Raw genomic sequence first — 27363 nt, 5'->3', positions numbered from 1 at the left:
CTCACATCTGATTATATGAATTCCAACACTTTTTGCACATCTACGAGCTTCAATTGTTAACTGTCAAATGAGTTTAAGACTGCCCCGCTGCAACTCATCTATATCCTGAGATTTGGGATATTAATACTACCTCGTGCGCAAAAGGTTCAATACCTTTAAGACAACATGATATGTAGGAAACGGAACTTCACGTGCTAAAAAACTCAGAAATATTTATTTATTTATGTGCTATAAATTTTGAAAATATGTGATAAAACTAGAAAAATATGCGAGAAAAATAAAAATATTTCGCAACAGAAACTTAAATATTACGTGCATTGTGAACATCTTAAATTCAGTTTAAAATTCTTACCTTCTAGCGAGCTATTCTTTGGAAGCGTTGCAGTGGATCACCATAGTTTTCACGAAGTTTTCCATCGTAAATTTGTAACGATTATCCCTAAAATGCATCTTATATTGCGAGAAAGATTGCTCCACGTCACAAGAAACAATTTTCGTATATTTGAAACACGAAATTTCACTAACACTGAAATTGACCACATCTTCCTTCACCACTTCCCCTTCCAAAACACGTGCAATTTTACACAATGTTTGAAAACTTGTTTCTTTCAAAAATGTCTGTAAATTTAGACACTAGCACTTGTCCGTTAGCTCCAGGAAGTTCTTTCAGTTTCGTTTCTACTATGAGGATTTCATCCACTGAAGCTGACAGTGTTCGATGACGATTCAAGCTTTTCTATACAACGAGAAAGAAAGAACAGGTTTGTTGAAATGAATGCTAACTCGAGTTTTACGGAGGAACCTTTCAACAGTTCTTGTAGAATTTCTATGGATGATGCTTCGTCTTTGTCGAGATCATTTACGACAGATACGCATTGTTTAAAGTTTTGGGCATAATACTCAACGATGTCCAACCAAGTGCCCCATCGCGTAACTACAGGAGCGGTGGAAGAGGAATCCCAGGACATTTTTGATTAAAAATGTATATTCTTTTAGGTGACTTGATAAAAACTTTATTTCCATTTGAAACTAGTTTATCGACCTTGGGATAAAGAACTCTTATCTTTTTATATATTCTATGCAAGGCATGAGCCCTACAGGTAACATGCACCATTTTGGGGTAGCTAACGGAAAGGCCTATTGCTTCGTTGAAAAGCCTTGCTATCGTTACGTGTGTAGCAGCAGATAGCTCTTTACACACTAGCAAATAATTTTTCGTCAACACAGTTTAGTCACCATTACTTAGGACTCCTACAATCACGTTTCCCACATTTTTACCACTAGAGTCTGTAGTTTCGTCCATACATACCCAAATATTTTGATGCGCACATTCCGAGCAAATATGTTGTAAAGTTTGCTCGTAACACCTGTGCAGATATGTTTTTCGCAATGTTGATTCGTCAGGCCGTTCGAAGTTCGTATATTTCACGAGAAACTTTCGTAATTGAGGTTTCTTTAATTTGAACAGTGGAATATCTGCGGATACAAAAGCTGTGCACAAATCCATTAAAAAAGCGGACAATTTTGACAGTTCCCCAGAACTAGACGCAATTGGTTGACCGATAAATGCCTGTCTCTTGCTCAAACGAGAAGCAGCAGCAATATGCTTCTTGCTCTTCAAATGCTGCGTAATTTGTGAACGTTGGTCAGCCGCGACAGATTTACCACACTGATAGCACTTTGCCATCAGTAGAAAATACGTCTTTATATTCGTCACAGAACTTCTGTAAACGAGATAAAACACTTGTCTTTATTTTAGGCATTTTACAGTAAGGAAACACACAAACCATGTTGAAGCACCACTCAGAACACAATGAACGAAAAGACACGTAGTGGATTCAAAGTCCTGCAATGTTATAGCTGGCTTATGGTTGGGTAGAATTCCTTCAACAGGACCTTACGTGTAGATTAAAGTAAGACACCAGAAGTCTGCCAGTCAACGTGCTCAAAGACAAAACAAACCTGATACACTCGATATAAAAGAGGTGTGGGAAAATAAGCATTTTTTCTTTCGAAGATTTCGATGTAGCAGGCCTCAATGAGTGATTTTATGTTTTTAAAACAAAAATTCTTAAAATATGTATTTACATACGGAAAACTGGAAAATATGTGTTTTTATGTAAAATAAAATTTGCTGTGGTGGCATAAAAGGATATGATCAGCATTTTGGCAAAAGAAAGGGCCTCTATCTCACTGCAGAAAAAACATTTACTTAACTAAAGTTCCATTCCCTACTGATATGTACCTGGCCTCTTTTTTCTTTCTTTCTTTCTCTTTTTCCTCCTCTCTTTGTCCGAAAATCCCAAGGAATTATGATGAATGCTATAGCACGTAAAGCGAATTTACCTATTTTAGATTTACATTTCCAAGTTACACCCTTTGTGCTAGTAGAAACTAGGACTCCACTAGAGAAGTGCGAACATGGACTAATTAGCCTCGCTCATAATCGTCTCTTCATCGATTAAGTAAATTCCAAATAGATGAATCGATTTGAGAACATTTTTTTTTTTTTAATTTTGAACTAATATAATTTTTTTGAGAGAACCTTACAATATATTTTACTGATCAGTTCATTAAAAAGACACAAAAATAAGACGTAAGACATACAAAAATTAAAAAAACTGTATCGACGTTTTTCATGACTACAGAACTAACTACTTGAATTACTTACACATAGTTTATGGTTTATACTTACTTGTTTGGTGTATTACTTTTACTTGACGTTTTGTACTTTACATAATCCTCCAGTATCTTGTCTACTGAGGCCTTAGCTGGTAAATTTACAAGCTACAAAGAAAAGTACACAAAAAGTTAAATTATTACAATAATAATCCTCAGTACCAGAATTTATCTCCTTGTCAATGAATGTCTTTTGGACAAAGTAAAAGAATATGCAAATACTTTATATGTTCAAAATTCATTTCAATTTACACATGTTTTAAAGACTAACAGTTTTGACTCTAGGTTGTACCTGTGCTATTATCTCCTTCACGAACGTAAATGACATGCAATCTTACCTTTTATGACAAAGACCAAAAATATACAGCTGATTTTTGGTAAAAATTATATGAATTTCAAATATTGAAATATTAAGACTTATCATTCACTGACATGATACACTGGCTGAGGAGTAAAATGATGTAACAAGACAAAATTTGTAGGATAACTTTTTCCATCATAAAACGGCAACATTGATCCCTAGTGCTACGCCTACAATGAACTACTCGTAGGTCAGATGATAAAGTTTAACTGAGATACTTCGGCACATCGGTCTCACACGTCTTTATTTCTCGCTTTCTATATCAGAGTTTGGTATCTCCTAACACAAGTATTGGGTCAACATTGAGAACTCAATGGTGCCACAGAAAACTGAATTCATGCTTCGAAAGGTGTGCTCAATGTCTGGCTATGGAGGAGCAAAGTAACTACCACTACAAAACATAAATATATTAGTATAATGTAATCATGTCTATAGATATTCAAGTCTTTTAATTTCTGTAGCTTGTTTTTCGCTTCTTTGTTGCTGCTTACACGTGAACAATCTTACGATCTTCCAACTATAATACAAACATATCATTTGGGCACAAGTAGAATTTGTATCTGTTAATATCAATTATTCCATTATTAATTTAAGACTTAAATAAACGTTCTTTATATATGCTAGGCAATGTACCATCAAAATCAATAAAATTTATTCAGCATTCATACTGATGGTTATAGGATACTCTGAAAAGCTCATATTTCTCTTTTGATTAACCCATACAAACGCCAATCCCTCTTCTTTTTGAATAAAATAAAGAGTTCAGAGGACATGCTTCTAATAATTCTCACCTTCTTCTGTCGGGAAATAAGATCCCAATCATCAACTAACCATGGCTTCAATTCATCTGGTATCTTCACTTTGACTTCAACTTTCGTCAAAAACTGTTCCTCCTGAAACAGATCACGAGACTTTAAATTAATATTTATTATCACGTAATTATATTTATGTTTTCAGTACATCATCATTTTTAAACACAATCTGAATAAAATAACTAGTCTGCTTCATTGATTAGCTGTCCATATCTTAACATATACGAAACTTTTTATATATACACATTAATTTACTTTTCTTGAGCGTGTCGAGATATCTCTCCTCCAGCTTTCGAAGTAGTATATGCCCACAAGAGGGTCTTCCTCTCTTTTTCAGTGTAGTTTAGTTATCGCCACCATGGTGTATATGTTTCACTTACTTCTCTGAATAAATTACTAATGTACTGATTTCAACAAGGTTTTCGATATCATTTGCAATAATTTATCTATCGGCATAGAATACAACCTAAGTTTTTGGCGAGTTTTTCTGCCAACTATAAATTGTTATTGTAAAATGGAAATGCATAAACTTCATAAGTTACTGTTTATGTATGAATAAGCAGAGGGATATCAACATTTTGAGATAAAACTAAATTAAGTCTTACTGTTTCAACAGTGGGATCCAAGCGACCCCGTTTCTTCCGGGGAACATCTGAGGAGGAATCCTGTGATGACGAAGGCGTAGATGGAGCAGCAGCACCTTTAGTTTTTACTGATTTATCTGTCGAAGGAGTTGATGCACGACTATCAGGATCCTTTGGTGTACCATCAAGTTTTCTTTTCGCTCCAGGCGTTTTCGCTGACGTTTTCTTACTTTTCCTGGAATAATAAGAATAATACTAAGTGGCAAGGAAATCACCCATGATATAAATACAGATTATATCCTCTAATTAATACGATCATATGAAATGTCAAGAATTAGTTTCCAACGTGGCAAAATGTAGAAAACGCGACATCAAGATTCTGAATATGATGGCGCACATGAATCTGGGAAAAAATAATAACTACCTGTTTGTATAACATGCAACGAGAGAGAGAGAGAGAGAAAGAGAGAAAGAAAGAAAAAGCGAGATTTGGGCAATGTGCGATCATTACAAAACTTGTGAATAAGTGAGCACGGATGTGTATGTGTTTAAAACTAAATGAGTACTGGTAAGTTTGAAAGATTACATTTCTAGAGTCTGTCTATTTCAGATGTGCCCTCGGAAAATATGCTAAACATAGTTCGGTCCCACCCCGCCGGCCTCTGATGGAGAAAACCTTCCCTTTGCTTAGGGAAAATAAGTGAAAGACCTCAGCTGTGTTGCCAATTTGTTATTCAGTTGTTTGGTCTTGAATAGTGAAGATCGTAGGCTACTTAGAATGGCTAAGAAGACAGTGTACAGCAAAGTCCGTGAAATAATTCATTGTGGCAACGCTTCCGCATCCAACTATTGAAGGATCTCGACCGCAGCAACTTGTTCCTCCTCTTCGAAGAAAGGTACGAAAAAAAAACAAAAAAAAAAAAAAAAAAACAGATCGACAGCAGCGCCACAAGGAGTACACTTGAAACAGAAAGGCTCTAAGAATAAGTATTTATATTCGATGTAAGTTGTGTGAAACAAGTACTTAAGAAAAATATCAAATACAAGTATGTTTGTATACGTATTTAAGAATGTGAAAAGCTGTTTATGAGTAATGATGAGTTTAGCAAAGAATATATCTCAGTGAGATGTAAGTAAAGAAGAATCTGTGTACAAGAGTATGACTAACAATGTGACTAATAAAATATTTCTTCGCGAATGAAAGATAAGTGAATGCCTACAGGGAGTTTTAAGTTAGTAAATAGGGTTAGTATATATAAGTTACTAATAACAACTGTAAGGTAGATAACCAGATTCTATCAGTGTTGCAAACATCTAGGTTTAAATCTCGTTAATATTTATGAATAGAGATAATCTTCCGTTTTCTTTCTATTTTTTTTTCTGAATTTATCACCTTAACCTGTTTCATATTGTGTATATGTTGTTTTAAGTGAAGCGACAATTCCAACATGCTCTCTTCTTGTGACATTTTTGATTGTCTGTGTTCTTTAATTCGGGTGTTAATGTTGTATTTCGTTTGACCTATATATGAGGAGTCACATTCACATTGAGTAAGATAGATACCTGACCCCATTTACTAGATCAACAAACTAACTTTTAAAAGCGGTAAGATGCTTTTCTAAACTTTTTGAGGGGATACTGGAAGGAGATAGCCTATGTTATGCTTTGCAAGAATACGTTGAATTTTTATCAATAATTGTGGAAAGTAAGAAATTCCTATCCAAGTTTCTGCTTCTTTGCGAATAACTGTTTTAGAGGCTTGCACCGATTTCCGCGTTTGATTGAACCACCTTTATAAGGTACGCAATTTATACTTTTTTTTTTGTTCTATTTGATATAAATACTGTATTTTGTCATTGAGTTAATTTGGACGATCACAAATTAATAATGTCCTACGAAAGAAATTCTTCCAAATATTAGCCTTGTATAATGGTGGATGGATTGACTGTTGATGTATGTAAGTAGTTACATACTACTATGTAACGCACGTACACGGCTTTAGCTACTTTGCTGAAAAAAGTGCTTGTTTTAAGGATCAGGCCTATAAATAAATAAAAAATAAATAAATAAATAAATAATAATAATAATAATAATAATAATAATAATAATAATAATAATAATAATAATAATAATAAACAAAAATGCCATATGCGCTGCAAAGTGCATTAATCCATATAAGTTCTTCAAAGTTTATTTTACTTCCTTTTTTTACTATGTTCTAACATATAGTAACTTTAATTTTTCACAAAGTTTATGATACTGCCATTGCAAGTAACGTGATTTTACTTTATTTCCTGAAATCTTTAACTCTTTTGGATTATATTTTCAGAAAACAGCATAATGATTTTAAATATTACTTCTTGCACCACGCTGAATTCGATGGGATTTTAACGGATCCCAAACAAGGTTACCTAACAAGGGCATGTCGTGGGCACACTTGAACTATTAGATAAACAAAACAGGTAAAACGGAAGGTTAGTCATCGTAGCCTATTCGCAGGTATGACATTGCTCCTCCTTTTTTAAAATATATCATGTACCAAATCTGCGACTTAAAATTACCGTATTTCTAGCATAGTAATATATATTTTTTTAAACAGTGTGTGGAAGGTGTTTTTTTGTGACTAAAAGTGTACTACAACAAGACAGACGGCATAAGTCGCGTTATGAAAGATGTTTATTTATAAGACCATATACATCTCGACCTTCGACTAAAATACATCGGCTTGATATGTTCTCACTTTGAAGAGTTCATTATATTTTCCTAGAAACCATATCCTCAGGCATAATATATATGAGAAAAAAGTTGATAGCAAATGTATACTTTGATTTTAATAGATATGATAAAACTACCATATTTGCAAAATTATTTCATAGCCCCGATTACATACGAACCAGAAGAAACAATAAGTCTATACATTAAGATATTTGATAGATTACTGATTAATTTTGATAGAGTTACTGAATTTTCATTAATTCATATATATATTTTGGGGATAAGATGGGTGTGAGGGAAATATCCCTCGTTGAGGGATGTTACAATCCTTTATTCTTCTATAATTTCTGGATACTTTCTCCGCCACAAACTAACTTGAAATCGCTATTAATCTGGTAGAAATATGCTTGGTTTCTTATCTACCAAACCTATAAATCTTATCTCTACTGTTACCAGACGAGATTTTTGCGATAATGTTCCGAAGAAACTCTTCTATGATGCAGAAATCTTCACTATATTTTAGTTTTAAGACGATACTTTCGAAATCTTCATGAAAGTTAACTTTGTTATATTTAGATTGTCATTTATTTTCAGGTCCTCATGCTATGGTTCGAATCAAAGTCCAAGTTTATTATGTCATTTTATAATCTGTAAATAACACACATTATCAACATATATATGAAAATATAATAAACCCAAATATAATGATAGAAATCGTAACCAATCTAAAATAAGTAATTGTACTTTTAAATAACAACAGATATTAAACGAACATGAAATGGTTTGGAACGTCACACTTAAACAACGAAGGGAGTGGTGTGCTCCCTTCAATTCATGTACTTAATACATTGCTAAGACGCTCTCAGCAATATGTATTGGAAGTTAGCACAATTAGCACACACTCGGTAAATGAAGAGTTGTCAGAAAGTTAGTAAGTATAAAACAGACAGATATTAGCATGAAATGTTAGATTATTATTAATTAAATGTATATCCACTTTATATATATATATATATATATATACAGCGGTAGACAAAAAAATCTAAAAACACTTCATACAGGACACGTAAGTTTGGCCCTCTACTGTACAATGTGTTTCGGTTGCCGATTGTTTTTTATTTTCAATGTATCATGTGGACCTTCCTCTCACCAGTTCAACTGTGAGTGTCGTGGTGTGAAAGTGGTGCGGTAAAATGGGCGACCTGACAGACTGACGTTGGTGCCCGTCTGGTTGAAGCTTCAGTGGCAACAGTGGCGAACATTGTGGGGGGTATCGAAAGGCACTGTGTCCAATGTCACGAGGCCATACACAATTCATGGGTAAACGACGTCTGTAAAGCACAACAGTGGTCGAAAGATAATCCTGTTAGATAGAGACCGAAGGACATTAAAACGGATTGTAGCAGCTGAAAAGAAGGCCACTGAAATGAAAATTACGTCTGAACTCAATTCCGGCCTACAGAGTCCGGTTTCATCGAAAACAGAGCGATGGGAACTTCATAAATTGAAAATTTATGGCAGGGCCGCTATCGCCAAACCCCTGGTCACAGCAGTAAATGCGAAGAGGCGTATCCAGTGGTGGAAGGACCACAAGGCGTGGACTCATGAGCAGTGGAAACACGTAATGTGGTCCGATGAATCGACCTTCACCTTGTTTTTAACAACCAGTCGTGTTTACGTATGGAGAACACCGTCGCAGGCCTATGATACAGACTGTCTGTTCCCAACTGTAAAGCATGGGGGTGGTTCTGTTACAGTATGGACAGTGATATCGTGGTTTTCTGCAGGTCCCATCATGGCCCTGCATAGAATGATGAATGCTACGGCGTATGAGGCCATTTTGGGAGACCAGGTTCTACCCATGGCCCAAATATTGTTCCCTGATGGTGATGGCATCTAGCAAGATGATTTGGCAAACTGTCACGCTGCAAAAACGGTGAAATCATGGTTTGAGGAGCATGACCAGGAGCTATCACACCTCCCTGGGTCCCACAATCACCAGATCTGAACATAATTGAGCCATTGTGGTCTGAGTTTTAAAGGCGTGTTCGGTCTCATTACCCACCACCAGCATCATTTACGGAACTGCATGTTTTGGAGGAACATTGGTACAAAATTCCACACACCACGATTCAGGAGCTGTATCGTCCATTCCACGTCGGATCAAGCTGTTTTGGACGCAAAAGGAGGCCCCACACCATAGTAGGTATGATTTTCACACTTTTGCAAACGTTTTAATTTTTTTGTACATCAGTAGGTAAAAGTGTAAAGAGTCATTAGTGGAGTCAGAAGGCCCGGCCCTAATTACAGTGTAAAAGATAATACAGTGTAATAAACTAATAAAAGAGGATCACGTGAAGTTTACATATATGAATGAATCTTTGCTACCAAAAAATCTTATATTTTAGGTAATACTGATCCCAAATAATACTACACTTTATATATCCTCTCATATCCGAAGTATGTGAGGTTTTCGAAGCTGAACTACAAAATCTTTTAATCTTTGGAAGACACATCTAACATTAGTTTAAACAACAATACCCTTGGATTTATATATAGCGTTCACCGCAAAAGGGCATCTAGTTCAACTACTAAAGTTGTGAGACCAAGGGACATAAAATTTGTATGGTGCGCATGGGAAAGCTAGCATTTACTTTTATAATATAAAAATTATTTACAATATCTGGACATGAATCTTTAGAGCTCACAGAGATCTTAAAGAAGACATATCTTCAAAATGACGAAAAGTAGACTTAATTCACTTGTGTACTGAATGCACCATATACCCTCTCATACCTTACGTATGTGATGTGAAACCACCTACCACATACAATAAGACCAACAGATGAGAAACACACCTTAAGACCCGCAACGCAACACTAACTTCGAAAGGTTTCATGGTCCTGCCTTAGTGTGATGTTTGATTATAGGAGACAGACGTGGCGAACCGGAAATATAGCTGTAACCTGAGGTTAGCAAATCTTACACCCGCCTTGAAAAGCTACCACCAACAAAGATTCGCAAAATATACGGATCGTTTTGTGTATTATTTCAGAAAAATAATGTAAATACTTCAGGCAAATTTATTCATTTTGTTTTCGTTATTAAATAATCTCTCTTTTTTGGGGGAAGGAAGTAAAAGGGAAGGCACACTCGGTTCCTATTTCTTTTTTTTTTTTTTTTTTTTTTCAGCACGGATGCTACGTGAGACAGAGCCTTCTGCTTAACGGACACAAACCAATATTTAGGAATAGTTAGTTGCCCTCCAGGCGAGATGACAGAATTTTCGTGAAGAGACAGAGGTTTTGCAATAGAAACGTATACTCTTTCCGATACGAGACGTCACTTTCATGACACCATTTCAAGAGAAAGCCTAACTCTTGCTTTATAGAGTATTCTTGATTTGTAGGCGACCATTGTTTTGCAGGAAATTTATTCGAAGCTTTATGCTCAACTTGAAATCAAACCAAGGATGGGATGCACATGATGCAAGTGCGCCTGCTACTTAGCCACAAACGTACTTTTGATTTTCCATGTTTTTGTTTCTTTCCTTTTCTACATAGAAACAAGCATACAGCATATTAGATGGTTGTATGAAAATATATCTTGTCATTAATCATAAAAATAAATAAATGTTTCAAGTTGTTATAACAGTATGTCTACTATTTCCGGCAAATAAAATTCCCTGACTTTTCCAGGTTTTCCAGACAGAAACAGAAAATTTGTGAAGTTAAATAACGGCTATTCTTTAAATACTTGAAATTTTATATCTGTTCTCTTAGTTACGACAGCTGTTATAAAAATGTGAAGAACGCTTAAATAAGTACCTATTTACACATGGCAAGAACAATATTGTTAAATACAATGTATTTTTTATGGCCTCCCATCTCTCCTTATAGCCATTCCTCTCCGCTTCTTGATTCAATACAACTAATATATACATATATTCAAATACAAAAAGCGTTAACGACAAAACGTACATAATACACAAAAATGTGTATAAAGATTTTACATTTCACACCACGTACTAGTGAGGTACACTCAGTTACGTAAACTGGACTATTCACAAGTGAATTACTTCTATTAGATTTTTTATTATTCCAGGACATGAAGTAGGACTAATACATACACGACAATACCTACAGGTATACAGAAGGCTATTTTATCCTTTTGGTAGCAATTTGAAGTCGCCACCAGAGGCGCTAATTTCGCGTCAGAAACGTGACGCAAGCAGTACGGAGTAGCCAGACACTTGTGTACAAGCCGTGCAGAGGAGAGACGTGTGTGAGCAGAATGCCACTGAAAATCGACCCCTTTTGCGAGGGCTACATCGTAGCACTTTCTGATAAGGTTACAGCTATAGCCGAATAAGAACACGGTGCAAGAAGAAAGGTTTCACAGTGTCTGATAAGGGAATTAATGCAGCCATCTATCACAATGCAAACCCAGAGCAAACCATTGCCATGTGTCGTCAAAAGGGGAAAAAGAAGCAACCGGCTCCACAACGCAGTCAAGACGTCATTGCCAAGGTCCGCCGGTTTGTGACCCAGGAGAATCCACCCACCTAACGTGACATAGCGAGGCGTGTTGGACGGTCAACTTCAACTGTACACCGAGGGTACATGTTCTGAAGCCAACGCACATCGCAGAACGGCGGGTGGCATGCAAAAGGCTGTATGAAGGTTACCTGGCAGGTGACAAATGGCGTTATGTGATCACCTTAGATGAAGCATGGGTCTATTTGACAGGATCCCAGCAGATGCGTGCAATTTACTACCGCCGCAGTGATGGAACCGATCATGCAAAGTGGGTTCGCTCCTGCAAGGAGAGTTTTTCAAAGGGATTTATAGTAGTGACGGGTTTTTGTGCAAAAGGAAAGTTCCGATGCACCGGGTGTCATCAAATGTCAAGGTGAATGCAGTGTATTATATCGAGCATGTACTGGAACCCATCTATCGCCAACATGCCCCGGCTTTGTATGGCAATGACACTGACAGAGTGTTCATTCACCAGGACAAGGCCAGCAGCCATACTGCCAAACGAACGGTGGCCTACATGACATATTGAACAGGAGACAGGTGTAAAGGCTATTCCATTTCGAGACATCCCCGTCAAGTCACCAGATGCATCCCCTATGGACTTATGTGCTTTCGGCCTCCCCAAACGGATCAAAAAGCGTCGTCCGACCACACTTGGTGGCCTTTGGAAAGTGTGCGAGGAGGAGTGGGCGAAATTGGATCAGGCGGTGTTCAATAGAGGTCTCCTTCAGTGGAAACTACGATGTCGTGCAATCGTTCACCAACGGGGCTCTCACATCGAACATGATCGCTGGTAGAGACGGGGTTTTACGCCCTACGGCACGGGTCTGTACTTCACTACCATAAGGGTGAAACAGCCTTCTGTATGAACACTAACAAGAATGTCGTTGCGAGATTCAAGTACTGACAAACATTGTAGATTTTAGTATTCTAGATTATAAAAATATTCTATAATTAGTATTTCGACGTAGAATACTAAATATAGAATATTTTTATAATCTAGAATGCTAAAATCTACATGAGATATCCAATTATGATCACGTTACTGGATTTTCTCTTAAGATTTTTCATTTGCTCTTCAACTTAGCTGATTTTTTTTGCTGCCTTCTCAAGGACTTTTTATCTTCTTCTTCAGTTCTTCCAACTCTGCAGCTGCTCTCTTTCTTTCTTTCGAACGATTTTTCTCTGTCTCAGTTATCTGCTTTCTTCTGAAAGCCTCTTTTTTCATTTGACATTTGCATTGCTTGCTGCATGAATTAACTGTTTTGAGATTGGCACTGCCTGAACACCTCCGTGGAACGTGACAGCATTATGTATTATTCTCTGCGAAACTGGAGACTCTTCGTGTAGATTACCCACAAAAAACTTCTTATCCAATGAGAAACGGCGTTTAACGGAAGCGTTTCCGTGGTAACACTAGAATTTTCTTAACGAACGGTGATAAGTTGTTGCTGGTATTAGTGTTGTCAAGGATGAAGAACCACAAGTGATCTAAACGATCCTTAGCCACGTCAAAATTCTTCATTCTTGTGATAACTGAATCTTGAGTACAAATTTCACTGTAGAGTCGTTTATTTCATCAGCAGCAGGGCCAGATAAATGATTCTCTACAAGCTTCCAAGCTACGGTTATTTGTTCTTCCCAAAGTCTCTTGTTTAAAACTGAATCGGGAGAAAGGCATGTAGCACCATAAGTAAGACTGCATTTCATTTCACTGGCAATTTACACAGAATCTTCTTACAAAAACTTGTTGAAATAGGCACAAAATCCCTCAGAAAACGAAGGATATCCAGTTCAGATAACTTCTCACTACCATTTTTTAGGCAAACTTTCATCAGGTCTTCAGAACTTTTTGCTTCAATCATTTTTTTTTTTTTTTTTTTTAAACAAATCTAATCATAAGGGACTTCAAAAGTTTAAGTATTGCACCGTAAAGGAAAGGAAGCATTGGTGGCTCTGACTGAGATTTCATTTAAAAAAAAAGAAAGAAAGAAAAAAAAGCTAAATGTCTGTAGCAACGGTTTGGAGAAAGCTAATTTAGCTCCAAGCAAAGAATCTTTCAGACATGATTTAACAATTTTAAAGCTGTCACAAGATGGTTTTTGATTACTATCTAAAACTGAACCGACATACTTCAAGTGTGGTAATAATCGATGAGCTCTGTCTACTACATTCACGTTTTCTATAAAAACGCTTGCACTTGCTAGAAAAAACGATCTTATTAACAAGTTACAAGCATACCAAAAAATTCACAGAAATTACCTACAAAATAATAATAAACATCACAAAAGACATGCGGAACGCCAAACTGCACTGAAATGGAATATGAATGGAATATGAAATGAATATGGAGGAAATGGAATAGGAGTTTTAAATCTAACAAATAGGTACGCATTATATTATAAATTAGAGTTGACCATACATAGTTAGGCCCTCATTTATCGCTACATTAAAATCAACAAGATCAGAACAAGTATTACTTAGAACTTCATTGGTGGTTACCGATTACAACAGCCTAGCTACACTCCTGGACATGAGGAACATTCCTTAACGTGGAGATCAGAAACCACGAGCTTCAGACGCAAAGGTTGCCAACTTCTTTCATAAGTCTTTCATTGTATGATGACTTCCACAAGTTGTTTTCCAAACATTGTGCATATAAAGTGTAAAAGAAACGAAACAAACCTAACGTTACAAAAATTTCCAAAATATACAGAAAATTCCCTGATATTTCCAGAAATTTTAAAATTCCCTGACTTTTCCAGCTTTTCTGTGTTTTCCAGACTAGTAGACATCCTGTATAACACAAACAGTTGTATTTTGTGTATATGTTCGGATTCATAATGAGTCTATTGGGTCTAAAGTTATAAAGATCTCGGTTTCAACGGGTTCAATGAGTCTATCGCTTTTAGTGGGACATATGGGTCTAACGGATCTAAGCTCGAATTCGATCGGACAGAATTGAATGCATCGGGTACTTTACCCGAAAATTCCAAGCACTAGCTTAAACGCCGCCTTCATAAAATCGTAACTTACTAAACTTACATCATTTATACGAAACATTTACTGTACTTTGAGACTTCCTAATGGGGATTATTGCCAATCACTGAAGTCAGTTAGAGGTAAGGAGGTGCATTATCTCAACTTTATAAATCAAATTTAATGATACGTTTAATAGCAATTAATCCACTTTCATAAATATGACATGTGCTTCTTTATTGAGGCTTTCAAGTGGAATGAACTCCACAGTAAACAGTGAATACATCTCAAAATTTAAAAAGAGATATTCAAATTTTAAAGATTTTTATAAAGTACAGCATGCAAAATTTTAATTACTCACATCGTTGGAATTGAAATGAATGCAAGATATGTCAGTTAAATCCTCTAACTTAGATATAAAAATCTTTTCATTCACATCTATAGGCTATGTCACTACTAATCAATTAAGCAAATATTCGTTCCGCAGCATTAAGAAGAAATTATGAAGTAGAGTACAACTAACTGAAATGTCTGAAGTAAATTAAGATAACTTGTTGATATTAGAAAACAATCTGATTTGGTTCTTTACACATATTGTTCCCTTTTCAAACCTAATTTTTCATTCCTCGATCATAAGCAAATTTGTTATTCATCCAGAACCAACCATAAATCTAATTCTTCTTTTAAGAGACCGATGTTATAGTGAACATTCCTTATCTAGAACTATCATATACCGATTCATCCCACACAGTTATCTTTACCGAACCATCAGACTTTTGCTGGATACAGGTTATCACCCTCTACATTTTCAACAATTTCCAGGTTCCATCGCTTCTACCTATACAGATCTCCCGTCCACATCAAAGGTTACCAGGTCAAGTCCAACTTTGCGCTTCAAGAAACGTTACTGGCGGGGAAAAGAGGAAATGTGTTAGCAACATTGCAATTTCATATTTCGTTGTTGTTGTTGTTGTTGTTGTTGTGTGTGTGTGTGTGTGTTTTTTTTTTTTTTTTTTTTTTTTTTTGTTTTTTTTTTAACGCACTGAATGATATGAAATAAACAATTGCAGTGTTTCTTCTTTTTTAAATGTTTGAGTACCAGTGCCCGCTAATAGAAGAAATGTCCAAACTACAAGTTTACAGCTTGCTCTAAACCAGTAATTAAGCGAGAGTCATAGCCAGAGTACCACTGAGAACAGCGAGCGCGGGTTCAAAACAAAATGGATATTTCTCTTCCTAACAGCCAATCTATTAACTTCATCATACCTATTCATTTATGGGAAAATACCGCCACTAATGTGATTTTCAAGCAGGTCAATTATTACACTACAGAAAGAAATTGTCAAAAAGCAGTTTATTTTATTTTTAAAAGAAACCACTAAATCTACATGTACACGAGATATGACAATTCCCTGAATGCCTGTGGCGTAGCACTATGGCTCTATTCGCAGTTGATGTCAAAGCATGGTTTTGACATGTTAAAGCATGCGCTCCACTGAACTGCAGATCAATTGACTCGAGGAGAAGCAGACAAAATATCAAATGCCCGTATCACTGTAAAAGGAAAATCAAAGACACAAATCTATAGCAGTCTTATAACTTCGCATTTACCAGGCCCAGAGATCCATCCCGAAACTTGAAGACATTATTCCCCTGACTTCATACCATACGATCTTTGGCTGTTTCCAAAATTAAAAACTGCCTTAAAACGACACCAATTCGATGGTATTCCTCACATTAAGCGCGCCGCATTAACATACTGTATACAATTCCGAAAAAACAAGTTCTAGGAATGTTCCCAGTAATGATGCAGTAATCTTTCTAAGTGTGTCGCTTCACTACATTGTAAACAATTACGGTCACATTTACTGATGGATTACCATCAATTCTGGCTGCCAACCGATTATCCTAAAATTTACGGTATTAGTGTTAAAATTATGGTAATAGAACATAAATATAGCATATTTATGTTGAATAACCATAATTTTACAGTAATATCGAAAATTTAAGAGTAATCGGTTTCAGCCAGAATTGACGGTAATCGGTCAGTAAATGTGACCGTATACTTTTTTTTACAGTATAAGGGATTACTTTGAACGTGACAGGATTCACTAACTGGGTTTGAGTTTGTGTTTTACGTCGTCATACAACACCGAGGTTATATGAAAGGAAGGATCTACTATTAACGTAGGCTCCGAACTATGACTAGATGCAATTAGCGGATGAATCATCATCATGCAAGATCAACTTTACAGTATATGCAGCTTCCCATCACATTATGTCACCTCCAAAAGACATGATTACAGGACCATAACACCGACACAAGCAAAATTCAGGTTACTAAATATTTTTCTTCTTCCGTCTGCTTCCGGAAATTAAGTTGTCACGTACATTTAGAATCCCTACTAACCTCTGGTAGCTCTTTTTAATTCCATTATTATTTACAACGTTTTCGTTTAAAATATTTGAACGAGCGTCCGACAAGCCGATAATTCTAGTTAGAAGAAATAGAGAAAATCAAAAACAGATTATTTTAGTAAGGAAGTACCTACCACATGTTAAAGAAAAAGGAGTTTCTGACTAAGGTCAAGTTGTCACATATTCCAGGTCTGTGCGTTTTCTAATTTTCATCAATCTGCTTCACTTACTGATCTAAATATTACCGACTTAGAATGGTTAACAGAGACGAGACAGACTTACAGGAAAAACATCAGTTTAACGAGCATTTCATTTGATGTAAGGTGACTCGATATCCTACATTAAAGAACGTGTTCCAAAAATCTCCATCGGATGCAAATGCACTCCCTTTGCAGCAAAACAAAGTATACTTTTCTGAAATCATACATCAATTAAATGACTATGTTACAATCGGACATATTTCAAGATATATATATGTAAATAATGATGAGAAAACTGATGGAATGAAGATAACGACAGGAATATAAGACAAATGAAAAATGCATGACTGGTTCGAAAACTGATCGTGGGGTCTCCATGTTAGAGTGTTAACCATATGCTACCGAGTCCGTTTCCTTAACAACCATATATTCAATCGCTCTTATCGCAATGAATTGGATAGCATAATGGTTAACGCGTCGGTACAGTAAGTCGAAGACCTGGGTTTGATTCTCGGTTCAGTCGTATATATATTTCCCTCTTTGTGTATCATTGAATTCGTATCTGCACAGGAACTAATTTGAGACAAAAATTGGCTATTTCCTCCACTTATCATAACTAGTTCCCTTCACACTTTTGGCTCATCTCGAAATTGCCTGCAGGTAGCGACATATGGCGTCAGGTGGAAGGCAGTGTATCTAGCAATAACTACTGGCCTCACTGTGAATTTTTAGCAGCGTGACTGACAAGACTGGATCATCTTGCTTTCATAACAAAGATGGAAGGAAATTATTCTTGATATTCCAGAAATAATTCGGGAATTAGTTCTATCTAAATATTCACGCTTCGAAACCTGTGGTTTTCACACAATGAATTTTAAAGGACCGAGTATCAAATTTGCTATGAGCAGTACCTTTCTTACTCTTGTAAAAGATGTCGTGTATAGACTTGATCTAAACTTATGACGCCTAAATATATCCCACGAAAACCCACAGATCTGATATTTTCCACCACATTACCACCAGAAACCATCTGACATTGTCCAGAAGGAACTCTTCATACCAAAAGTAAGAACTGAGCAACAACGACTCCAAAAACTAACAGTTGGCATTTGCTAGGCACGAATAAGTTTCCATATATTGCGTATAAGAAATGTTGTCCTATATTTGAGACGCTGACTGAAGCATCTCGTTCGTATTGGTTAGTGACTTGTAGATTATCAAGATGTGCGAGTATGTGTTTTCATTGTCCTCTTCCCCCCCCCCCTTCCAATTCATATAAAAACATTGCTTTTATTTTATTCTGAGTATCAAGTTACTATGTAGTTGTAATATGTTTCATTATATTGTTTCATATTGTAATATGTTTCATTGTAATATGTTTCATTATGTTTATTTCTGTATTATCTCATGTCATTTTTGTTGCAGTATGTGTAATATAAAGGCTACTAAATTACCATAATTTCCCCAAGGATTGTGAGATCAGCTTATGGCATCTACAAAAAATATTTACAATATGTAAACACTTGGGTGTTCAATCAACTTTAAATAAACACAAGTAAAAAACTTCTAATGAATATGAGTCGTAAAATGGCTTCTTTCAGTTATATAAAAGCTAGCGGAAGTTCGAGAAATCATCTTTTAGAGTTGAGCAATGCGGTGAGCTAATGATTCGAGACAAAAATCGATATTCAACTTCAATCGATTTTTAAGGTCAAATTCTCATCTTTTGCCTCAAATTAAGATTTCTATGAATGAAAAAAATAAAAGTAACGGTAAATTTAGTGAAATTATTACGTGCAAACGCACTGTACAAAGTTTAATAACTACATATTTTCGTTGAATCCGAGATTTTGTCTTGAATTATTTCTATTAAATGCGCTACTTATTTAAATCTGCAACATTCTTCATCACTACATGACTCAGGTTCTGACTACATACAGAATAACTTCGAATACTATTACATACTTTTCTTTTGGCAGTTGTTTGGCCGCGAGAACTTTCGTACATGATTTAGCCACATTTTGCACATTGGCCACATTAGCCACATTTTTACAGATTCTGCAAGAAAAAAATAACAAAATAAACTCTGGTAAAGATAATAAAGAGGATCACGCGAATCTTACATTTATGAATGAATTTATGCTGACAGTTGAAGCGGTCAGTATTACAAATCATCTCGTACTCCAAGTACGTGACGTTTTAACCTCAACAATAAATTTTTTAATTTAACTAATATATATATATAGCTGTGGTAAACTGATGTCAAAGAACATTAATACTCTAGGCTTTATATATCCTCTAATACTCCAGGAATATGAAGGTTTAATCTCACCAATTTTTTTGGTTTAACGAAAAATCTGTTAATCTCAAAAAATATTTTATCTTTTAATCTAAAAAAAAACTAACTTCAATATATTTTTCCATAAAAGATATGGATAGCCTCCATTACTCTCAAATCACTCTACTTGTCTATTGCAAAAATAGAATTCAAAACTTCGCTTTCGTTCAAGTTATTGCGTGAAGTAGCAGACGCATGTACATTCTAATATTACAATTTTATAAGACTCATTAACGTGATCCAAAAAATAACTATTAACGAAAGAAAGAAAAGATGCAGGAACTTGTTAGATAGCCAATTAGAGATAGTTGCTCAACATATTCTAGCAAAATTTAGTCTACAGCTCAATACAGTCTTTAGAAAAATCCCGTCAAAGAGACTACAAGTTTGATCATAACCATGTCTCAAATGTCCAATCCATTCAAAGTGAATAACATTAATGAGAAAAGATGCAGGTATGTGCAGGAGCTTGTTAAATAACGGATTAAAGATCACTGTTACTAATAATTCATACTAATAAACAGAGTTGTTGAGTTGAGTTGATTTTGAGTTCAACGTCCCGTTCAGCAGCGAGGCTATATGAGACGTGGACCTACTGATTCATGTGAAATCCGAACCACATGAGCTCCCGCCGGGAATCGAACCCAGGTCTCCTACGCCATAGGCGCGTACACTAACTAGTAATAAACAGAAATCTCATTAAAGATGGCTACATGTGAATACTGTTTGTGTTATATGAGATCGATGAAACTTGGAGACCTGATTCGAAAGCATACAAATCCACAGCATATGACTATTTGATTAAACAGTACTGACCCCAGTCGATAAAATCCATGTGAGAAACCGTTGTAGACACTGCCATTTCACATATTAAAAATGAGCGCAAAAGCGCTGTGCTGACAGCGCAACTAAGCCAATGTTTGTGTGACGTCATTGCATCGGCGAGACGTTGAATTGCGAAAACTTATCGTTTTATTGTTTGCAATACTATTTTCCATTACCTGAACTACTTCGGCTTTATCTTATTTATTATTTTATTTTATTTCTGACAATTACGCATAGCACTGTGTTCCGCGGTTTGAAAATCACGGGATATAGCTCAAGCAAATCGAGAAATTTTCAGGACCTCTAGTAAATGTTCTATTTAAATATTCATACATATGAACTTTGTGGTACGTGCACCACAAATCAGGAAGATAAAACCAGTATCAAAATTGCTCACAGCAGTAATTAAACTTCTAAAATCTTGTAAGTTCGATAACATATGTGGTAAATATTCACGTTGTGATTTTTTAAGAAACTGTTTATTTTTTAAAACACAACTACTTAACTACTAATATTTGCTTACTTTCATTGTTGAAAACTTTTTTTTTTCTTTCTTTCTTTGTAAAGCACATTTCACTACCTCTACAATTTGAGAAACTGAAGGAAGAGTTGGTAAGAAAGAAATATTTTTATTTTAAACGGTAGAGATCTTGAAACCAAATTCTGCTGTAAATGTGATAAATAAAGTACACCTAACATACACTGTCATATTTTGGTGTACAATGTCTGGATAACGGAAATATTGTGTTGAGAATATCATTACTGCAAAATTTTTCAAGGATGTGCATAAAAATTACTTTTGGTAATTATTCGGAAAGTTGCTTACAGTGACATGCCATCTTTTAATTGCCACTATCTAAACTGAGAGATGCTGTCTTTTTTATAATAAAAATATTTTAAATTGAAGCCTTACATTTGTGTAGCCTCTGAGTTCTTTGAATTTTTACGACGAGAACTTTCACCGTTCCTTCAGTCTCTAATACGTTCTATTATTCTTATTTTAATATCTCTTTTCTCTATGCTAATGTACACTATTTTTCATTACACCTACAGACGGGGTTGTAAGTTCTGGACTTCCATTGAGATTATACAATACGCTCGTAACCTTTGCACCTCACTGAGTTTAACTAGTAAGAAAGTTGTGAAATCTTCTGACAGTGGAAGAGTTAAAAAGGTAAAAATTCAAATCGCAAATTTCAACGGATTTACATCTTTCATGGATTCTATATACGAAAAAAATTATTTTTGGATCTCTATCCTTATATTCATGAATTTATTTGTTTATCCTAATGTACGTACACAGGTATTAAGAAAATATAGTTGAATGTATTGTGATCAAGCTGAGGTTTCCATAAATTCCTTAGAGTTCGAACTTTTTCCTACCACCAAAAAACAACAGTAGTTTACTAGAGAGTGAAAATAAAAAAACAACGATTTCCTCGGAAACCATGCAGGTGATCTTATTTTTATTTCACAAATTAACATTTCAGTAAAATCTTATAACACAGCTTGTCATTTCTGTTTGCTTGTTGCCCGAACCATATGCACCAAAAAAGCACGCGCTAGCCATCCGTTAAGTTATGAAGGCACGATTCTGTTCGTATTTCATCAATAACCCTACAATATGGCATAGTTAGTTACTATTTTCTGAAAAAAAAAAAAAAAAAAAAAAACTAAAGAGAGAGTTTACTGGTAGGTTAAGTTTTTCTCGGTCATTGAAAAAAAAAAATCGGGCAACGTTTATATACCCTACAATAAGGAATCAGTGCTTTTTCACCAGCGATTTAGTAGAAAACTCGTGAAGAGGTAGTTTACGAATGGGGTTCTTTGAAAACGGTTCAAGTTATGCTTAAATTTCATTAACAGTCCCACAATACGGCATCAGTGATTTTTCCTATAAAATCCCTGAAGGAGAAATTTACTGATAAGGGGTACGATTTTTCGGGCTATTTTATCAAAAATGGCTCAGAAAGTTTTATTCCTATTTTATAAATTCGTATTTCACTAACAACCGTACAACAGGACATAATACATTTCTCTTGAAAGAAGCCAGGAATAGTAGTTTCAGAGTTTTGTGATAGAAAAAAGGAATCTAGAATTTACGTTTCATGGTCCGTAAGTGCAGAGAAAGTGGTTTTGGAAGTTATTTGTATGTACAGAAGCCTACAACAGGCCGTATAATTCAACAACGTATCAAACCTAAGTTTTAAAATTATGGTTTTAATGAGTCTGAGGAGGTCTGTACACACGAATATAAGTGTAGTTTTCTGACGAATAGAAACTGGAACAGTTATTTTCTCAGAAATTGTTCCAACTATTACATTTATATTTTATATGTACATATTTTATTAACAATTCTAGAATCTACCCTCACAAAATTTCAGAGAATAACTTTATGGCAGAGAATGATAGAGAGTTGTGATTTATTAGCGACTTTTTCGGAAATGCTCTAATGTTTTTCTCGGTATTTAAGAACAGACATTTCATTATTAGCTTTACAATATAGAGTAATGCATTTTATTTTGAAGGAATGTGGAAAGGGGGGAGAGAGTTACCAATGAATGAGTTTTCTTCAAACTAAGTTTCCCGAAAATGTCTATTATAATTATGTTATAATTAAATTTTCAACCATATATTCACTTTTAATCATAATTTCATACAATTGAGATTATGAAAAACGTAGAACATTATTACTTCGTACTCGATCGTAAGTATTCGATTCACGGTCTAGTCATGCATTGTTTCATTCTTTGTACATCATTAAATTCACACTAATAGAGGTCAATGGACGTATTATAAAATCAGTTATTTCCTCTACTTATAATATTAATTTCTTTCTCTTCAACTTGAATGAAGAACAATTTCTCTTGTCATTATATGCATTTACGTTCCCTTGGGGACATATTTTCTTAAATTGGATTATATTCTAACTTACAATTTTTTTTTTTTTTTTCTGGATTGAATATATTAAATTAATGGACAAAAGAAACACTAAGACTTTTCAATCATGATATTTTGACCTATTACATAAAATTAATGCCTACATCCACGACAATCACCAATATTTTCAACGATCAAATGTCACACGTTTTACTGTAAGGAAAATATATTGTCCTCCTCCTCCTATGTTTTTCATATAGAATTTGTCTGAACTCGAAATCTCGCACGAAACTCGAACACCTCGAACGAACGTTTCAATAAACTACTTCCTCACTTTTTCGTTTACTTCTAGATCAGATACCAAAAAACGCTTAAACACTTGTTTAATTATTTTAAATGGAAGGTCCAAATACCAAATTTTCCTTCTCTAACTTTTAAGTGTCCGACTGCAAACCTCCCCCTTTCCTTCCACGTCGAATTACCAAAAATCAATCCCCAGTGATACTTTACGTCACAAATCCTATGTACTGCCCACACTTCAAGATTCTACCTTAAGCAGTTTGGCCGAAGTGTTGATCAGTCACTCGGTCAGTCAGGACGTCTTCTTTTTTATGTATATAAAGATTAAGCGAACCAAAATTAAAAACAGTACACTAACAGTCATTCTTCATTACTAAGCAAGCTAAATGACATTGCGTCGGACTAAATTGAGAAGCATTAATAATTCAAAATTCTAATTCTATAATCATCAAAACGTGTATAGAAATGTCAGAATATAACAATGGAAAAGCTAGCAATACGATTATATATGTGACTTTAAAATCTGAATAGTACAATGATTAATTTAAACAAGACAAGCTGATGAAAACCCACAAACTACCAAATGATAAACTTCGCATTGTTTGTTTACTATAAATATAAGAAGACGTTATTAACAGTTAGTTAATTCTTTTCCAGTAAAAGAAAAATCAGTCACATATGATGCAACACAACAAATAAAACAAATTATAAATATGTAAAATAAAAACCAATCACATACGATGCAACACAACAAAAAAGATAAGTTAGTAACACGAAATCTAAAACTTAAAGTACGACAAGAAGGTAAGTTTGTTTTTTTCTTAAGATAAATAGAACATCAAATATAGATGCCTTTTTTATTTTTTCATCTGCGAATTTTTTCTTTTCTTTCTTTGTTTGTCATATTCTTATAAGTAAGAGAAACATAAACGATGTGCAATCCATTCGTTTACGCAATCCACAAAATCCGATACTTCGAGATTTACTTTTGACCTGTAAAAGAAATTTTATGGACACGATTGCACATTACAAGACAAATAGCACTACATTACAAACGTATTAGTATTTTCATAACTAACCTAAGATAAATACTTAAAATATTCGCAGGGAAGTAAATTATCGCAATATTTTTCTTTTCATTAGGTTTATTTCAATTCTCTAAATTAACAATAATCTCACAATGATTCTATCAATGTTACACATATCTTGTCAACGACAAAAACTGTTTTCTAAGTTCCTGTTCTTCGACTATTTTGAGAACACTGCATATCCCACTGTTTCGTAATGTCAACAGTGTGACGTTTTGCTTTCTGGATCATAATGTGACAAGAACAACTCTACACAGTACAAAAGAGGAAACTGGTGAAATAGTCATCAAATAATTTTCAACTTTGACTGTACCTGTGAACAGTTTTAGGAGAGATGTAAAATTTGAATTCTTTGTTGCTCTAGGATGAAGAATTGAGAGTGAATGATTACCGCAAAAAAGGATTTCTACCCAATGGTTGCCTCCGTTAGTCTGATTCTGTGGACTGTTTATATTTGGTCTAGGAATTAATTCGTGCGGGTGGACAAGAGATGGCGCAACGAACGGAGCGTCCCACAGTTCCGTGTATCCACACATGTGTTGCAAACCCCTGTCATCGCGTATCGTTCGTAGTATAGGGCAGTGGATTAAAGCGTCAACAACACCAGTTTGTAGTTAAGTGAACATGGCGCAATTTGTGCCTGATAAAGTGTTTTTGCGGGGTGTCCTGCTGCATTACTTTAACATGCAGAAAAGTGCGACTGAAAGTCATCGTATTTTGGTGGAAGTGTATGGTGACCATGCTCTAGCTGAGCGAACGTGTCAGAAGTGGTTTGCACGGTTTAGAAGTGGTGATTTCGGCTTGGCAGACCAAGAGCGACCTGGACAGCCAAAAAAATTTCAAGACGAAGAATTGACAGTATTGCTCGAGCAGGATTCGTGTCAAACGCAGGAACAACTTGCAGCAGCATTAGGCGTTGATCAAACAACAGTCTCCAAACGCTTGAAAGCCATGGGAATGATTCAAAAGATGTCACATTGGGTTCCACATGAATTGAAAGACAGAGACGTTGAAAGACGAAAAACCATTTGCGAATTGCTGCTTCAACGACAGAGCAGAAAGGGGTTTCTGCATCGAATTATTACGGGTGATGAGAAGTAGATCCATTACGAGAACCCTAAACGAAAAAAGGCCTGGGTGAAACCAGGTGAACCAGGTCCATCACAACCAAAACGAGATATTCACTGTGCAAAGGTTATGCTGTGCATATGGTGGAATATGAAAGGTGTGGTGTACTATGAGCTGCTGCAACCGGGTGAAACTATGAATGGAGAACGTTATCGACGACAATTAATGCGTTTGAAGCAAGCTCTGGCCAGAACACGACCAGAATGGGAGAACAGACATGATAAACTTATTGTTCAACATGATAACGCTCGCCCACATGTCGCAAAACCGGTCAAAACATATTTAGAAAATGTCGGATGGGAAGTTTTACCCCACCCGCCGTATTCACCAGACGTTGCTCCTTCGGACTACTACTTGTTCGATTGCATGAACAACGATTTGATTGGACAGCGGTTTACTTCTTCAGAAGATATCGAAACATGGGTCTCTGACTGGATCGCTTCCAAGGATGAGGACTTCTTTCGTCACGGAATCCGTACATTGCCTGACAGATGGGCGAAAGTGGTGGCTAGCGATGGACAATATTTTTCTTAAGGTATTTATGTATTGTGTGTTTGTACTACAGCTTCAATGTGTGCGTACCAACCGCACGAATTAATTCCTAGACCAAATATTTGGTCGCTGTCAGTACATTACAACTGTAATATATATATATATATGCCATAGAAAGAACGTTAAAACATGTCTTCTTTGGGCTCCTAGACCAAGGATTTGCGATAAAGAATACTAAAGACAACGGGAGAAAACTGGATCACTACTCTGATCAAAAAACCACTAAGAGCATTCTTAAAATTGTTAAGATTTTTCCTTGCTCTACCCAATGTAAATTTTAGGCAGTGAGGCAATGCTGAAGTACAGTACAGTACATTCTAAATGTGGTCTAGGTAATTTCTCATCCTCAAAGCTCATAGCAAATTGTTTATCGTTCATTTATGTAAGAAATAAATAAGAAAATTGAAACTGCCACGGAATATTTAACCAACCACAATATAGAAGAAAACAATCAAAACAAATGAAGTTTAAGGACTGTATATTCATCATGAATTAGCAATTTTGAAACGAGCACCTACCATTCGATTCAACTGATATTTGTATACCTGTCAGTTCTATGGTAACTCTCGTAAAATTTACCTCATTATAATAAAATTTAGTAAGCGTCTTCTTCCAACCTGAAGAAATGTGTCTGACGTTTGGGGTTGAAATCTATCAAGAATAAGATGTTAAAAAAGTGTAAAATTAACCCCACGTTGCGAATTTATATACATACAAAATTTAACACAATTTTCCAGTATAAACTACGAAAAAATGATTCGATTTTGACCAAACATAATATGTTTTCTTTAGAGCTTCCCGATCATCTCCATTGGTTGCGGTTAAAATCGATCAAGGATAAACTGTTTACGGTAAGCAAGTTCCTCTAGTCTTCGAAGTTTCTGCATTTAAATAATATGATAAAACAATTTTGTCCGATAAATTTCGACAAAATTATTCGATTTCGGTGCAATTTGTATATTTCGT

The 27363-nt window shown here is 35.4% G+C and overlaps 1 protein-coding gene across 2 annotated transcripts in view; it reads right to left on the bottom strand.

Annotated features, from left to right (window-relative positions):
- The window catches only part of MRG15 (mortality factor 4-like), a 99259-nt gene that overhangs the window by 24097 nt on the left and 47799 nt on the right, over positions 1-27363 (bottom strand). Inside the window, exons 4-7 of one of the 2 annotated variants that reach the window (XM_081733948.1) lie at positions 19252-19344; positions 4458-4671; positions 3832-3933; positions 2696-2787 (exon numbers count right to left, since the gene is read on the bottom strand). In XM_081733948.1, the coding sequence (XP_081590074.1) occupies positions 2696-2787; positions 3832-3933; positions 4458-4671; positions 19252-19344 (501 nt within the window). The remainder of the gene's footprint in view (positions 1-2695; positions 2788-3831; positions 3934-4457; positions 4672-19251; positions 19345-27363) is intronic. The other variant, XM_081733949.1, reaches the window with a different exon arrangement.

Source organism: Thermobia domestica, chromosome 12 (assembly GCF_964235325.1).
Source record: "Thermobia domestica chromosome 12, izTheDome1.hap1.1, whole genome shotgun sequence".
NCBI classification, from domain to species: Eukaryota; Metazoa; Arthropoda; class Insecta; order Zygentoma; family Lepismatidae; genus Thermobia; species Thermobia domestica.
The sequence above is the reverse complement of the archived record's forward strand: the minus strand, read 5'-3'. Positions and strand labels throughout refer to the sequence as shown.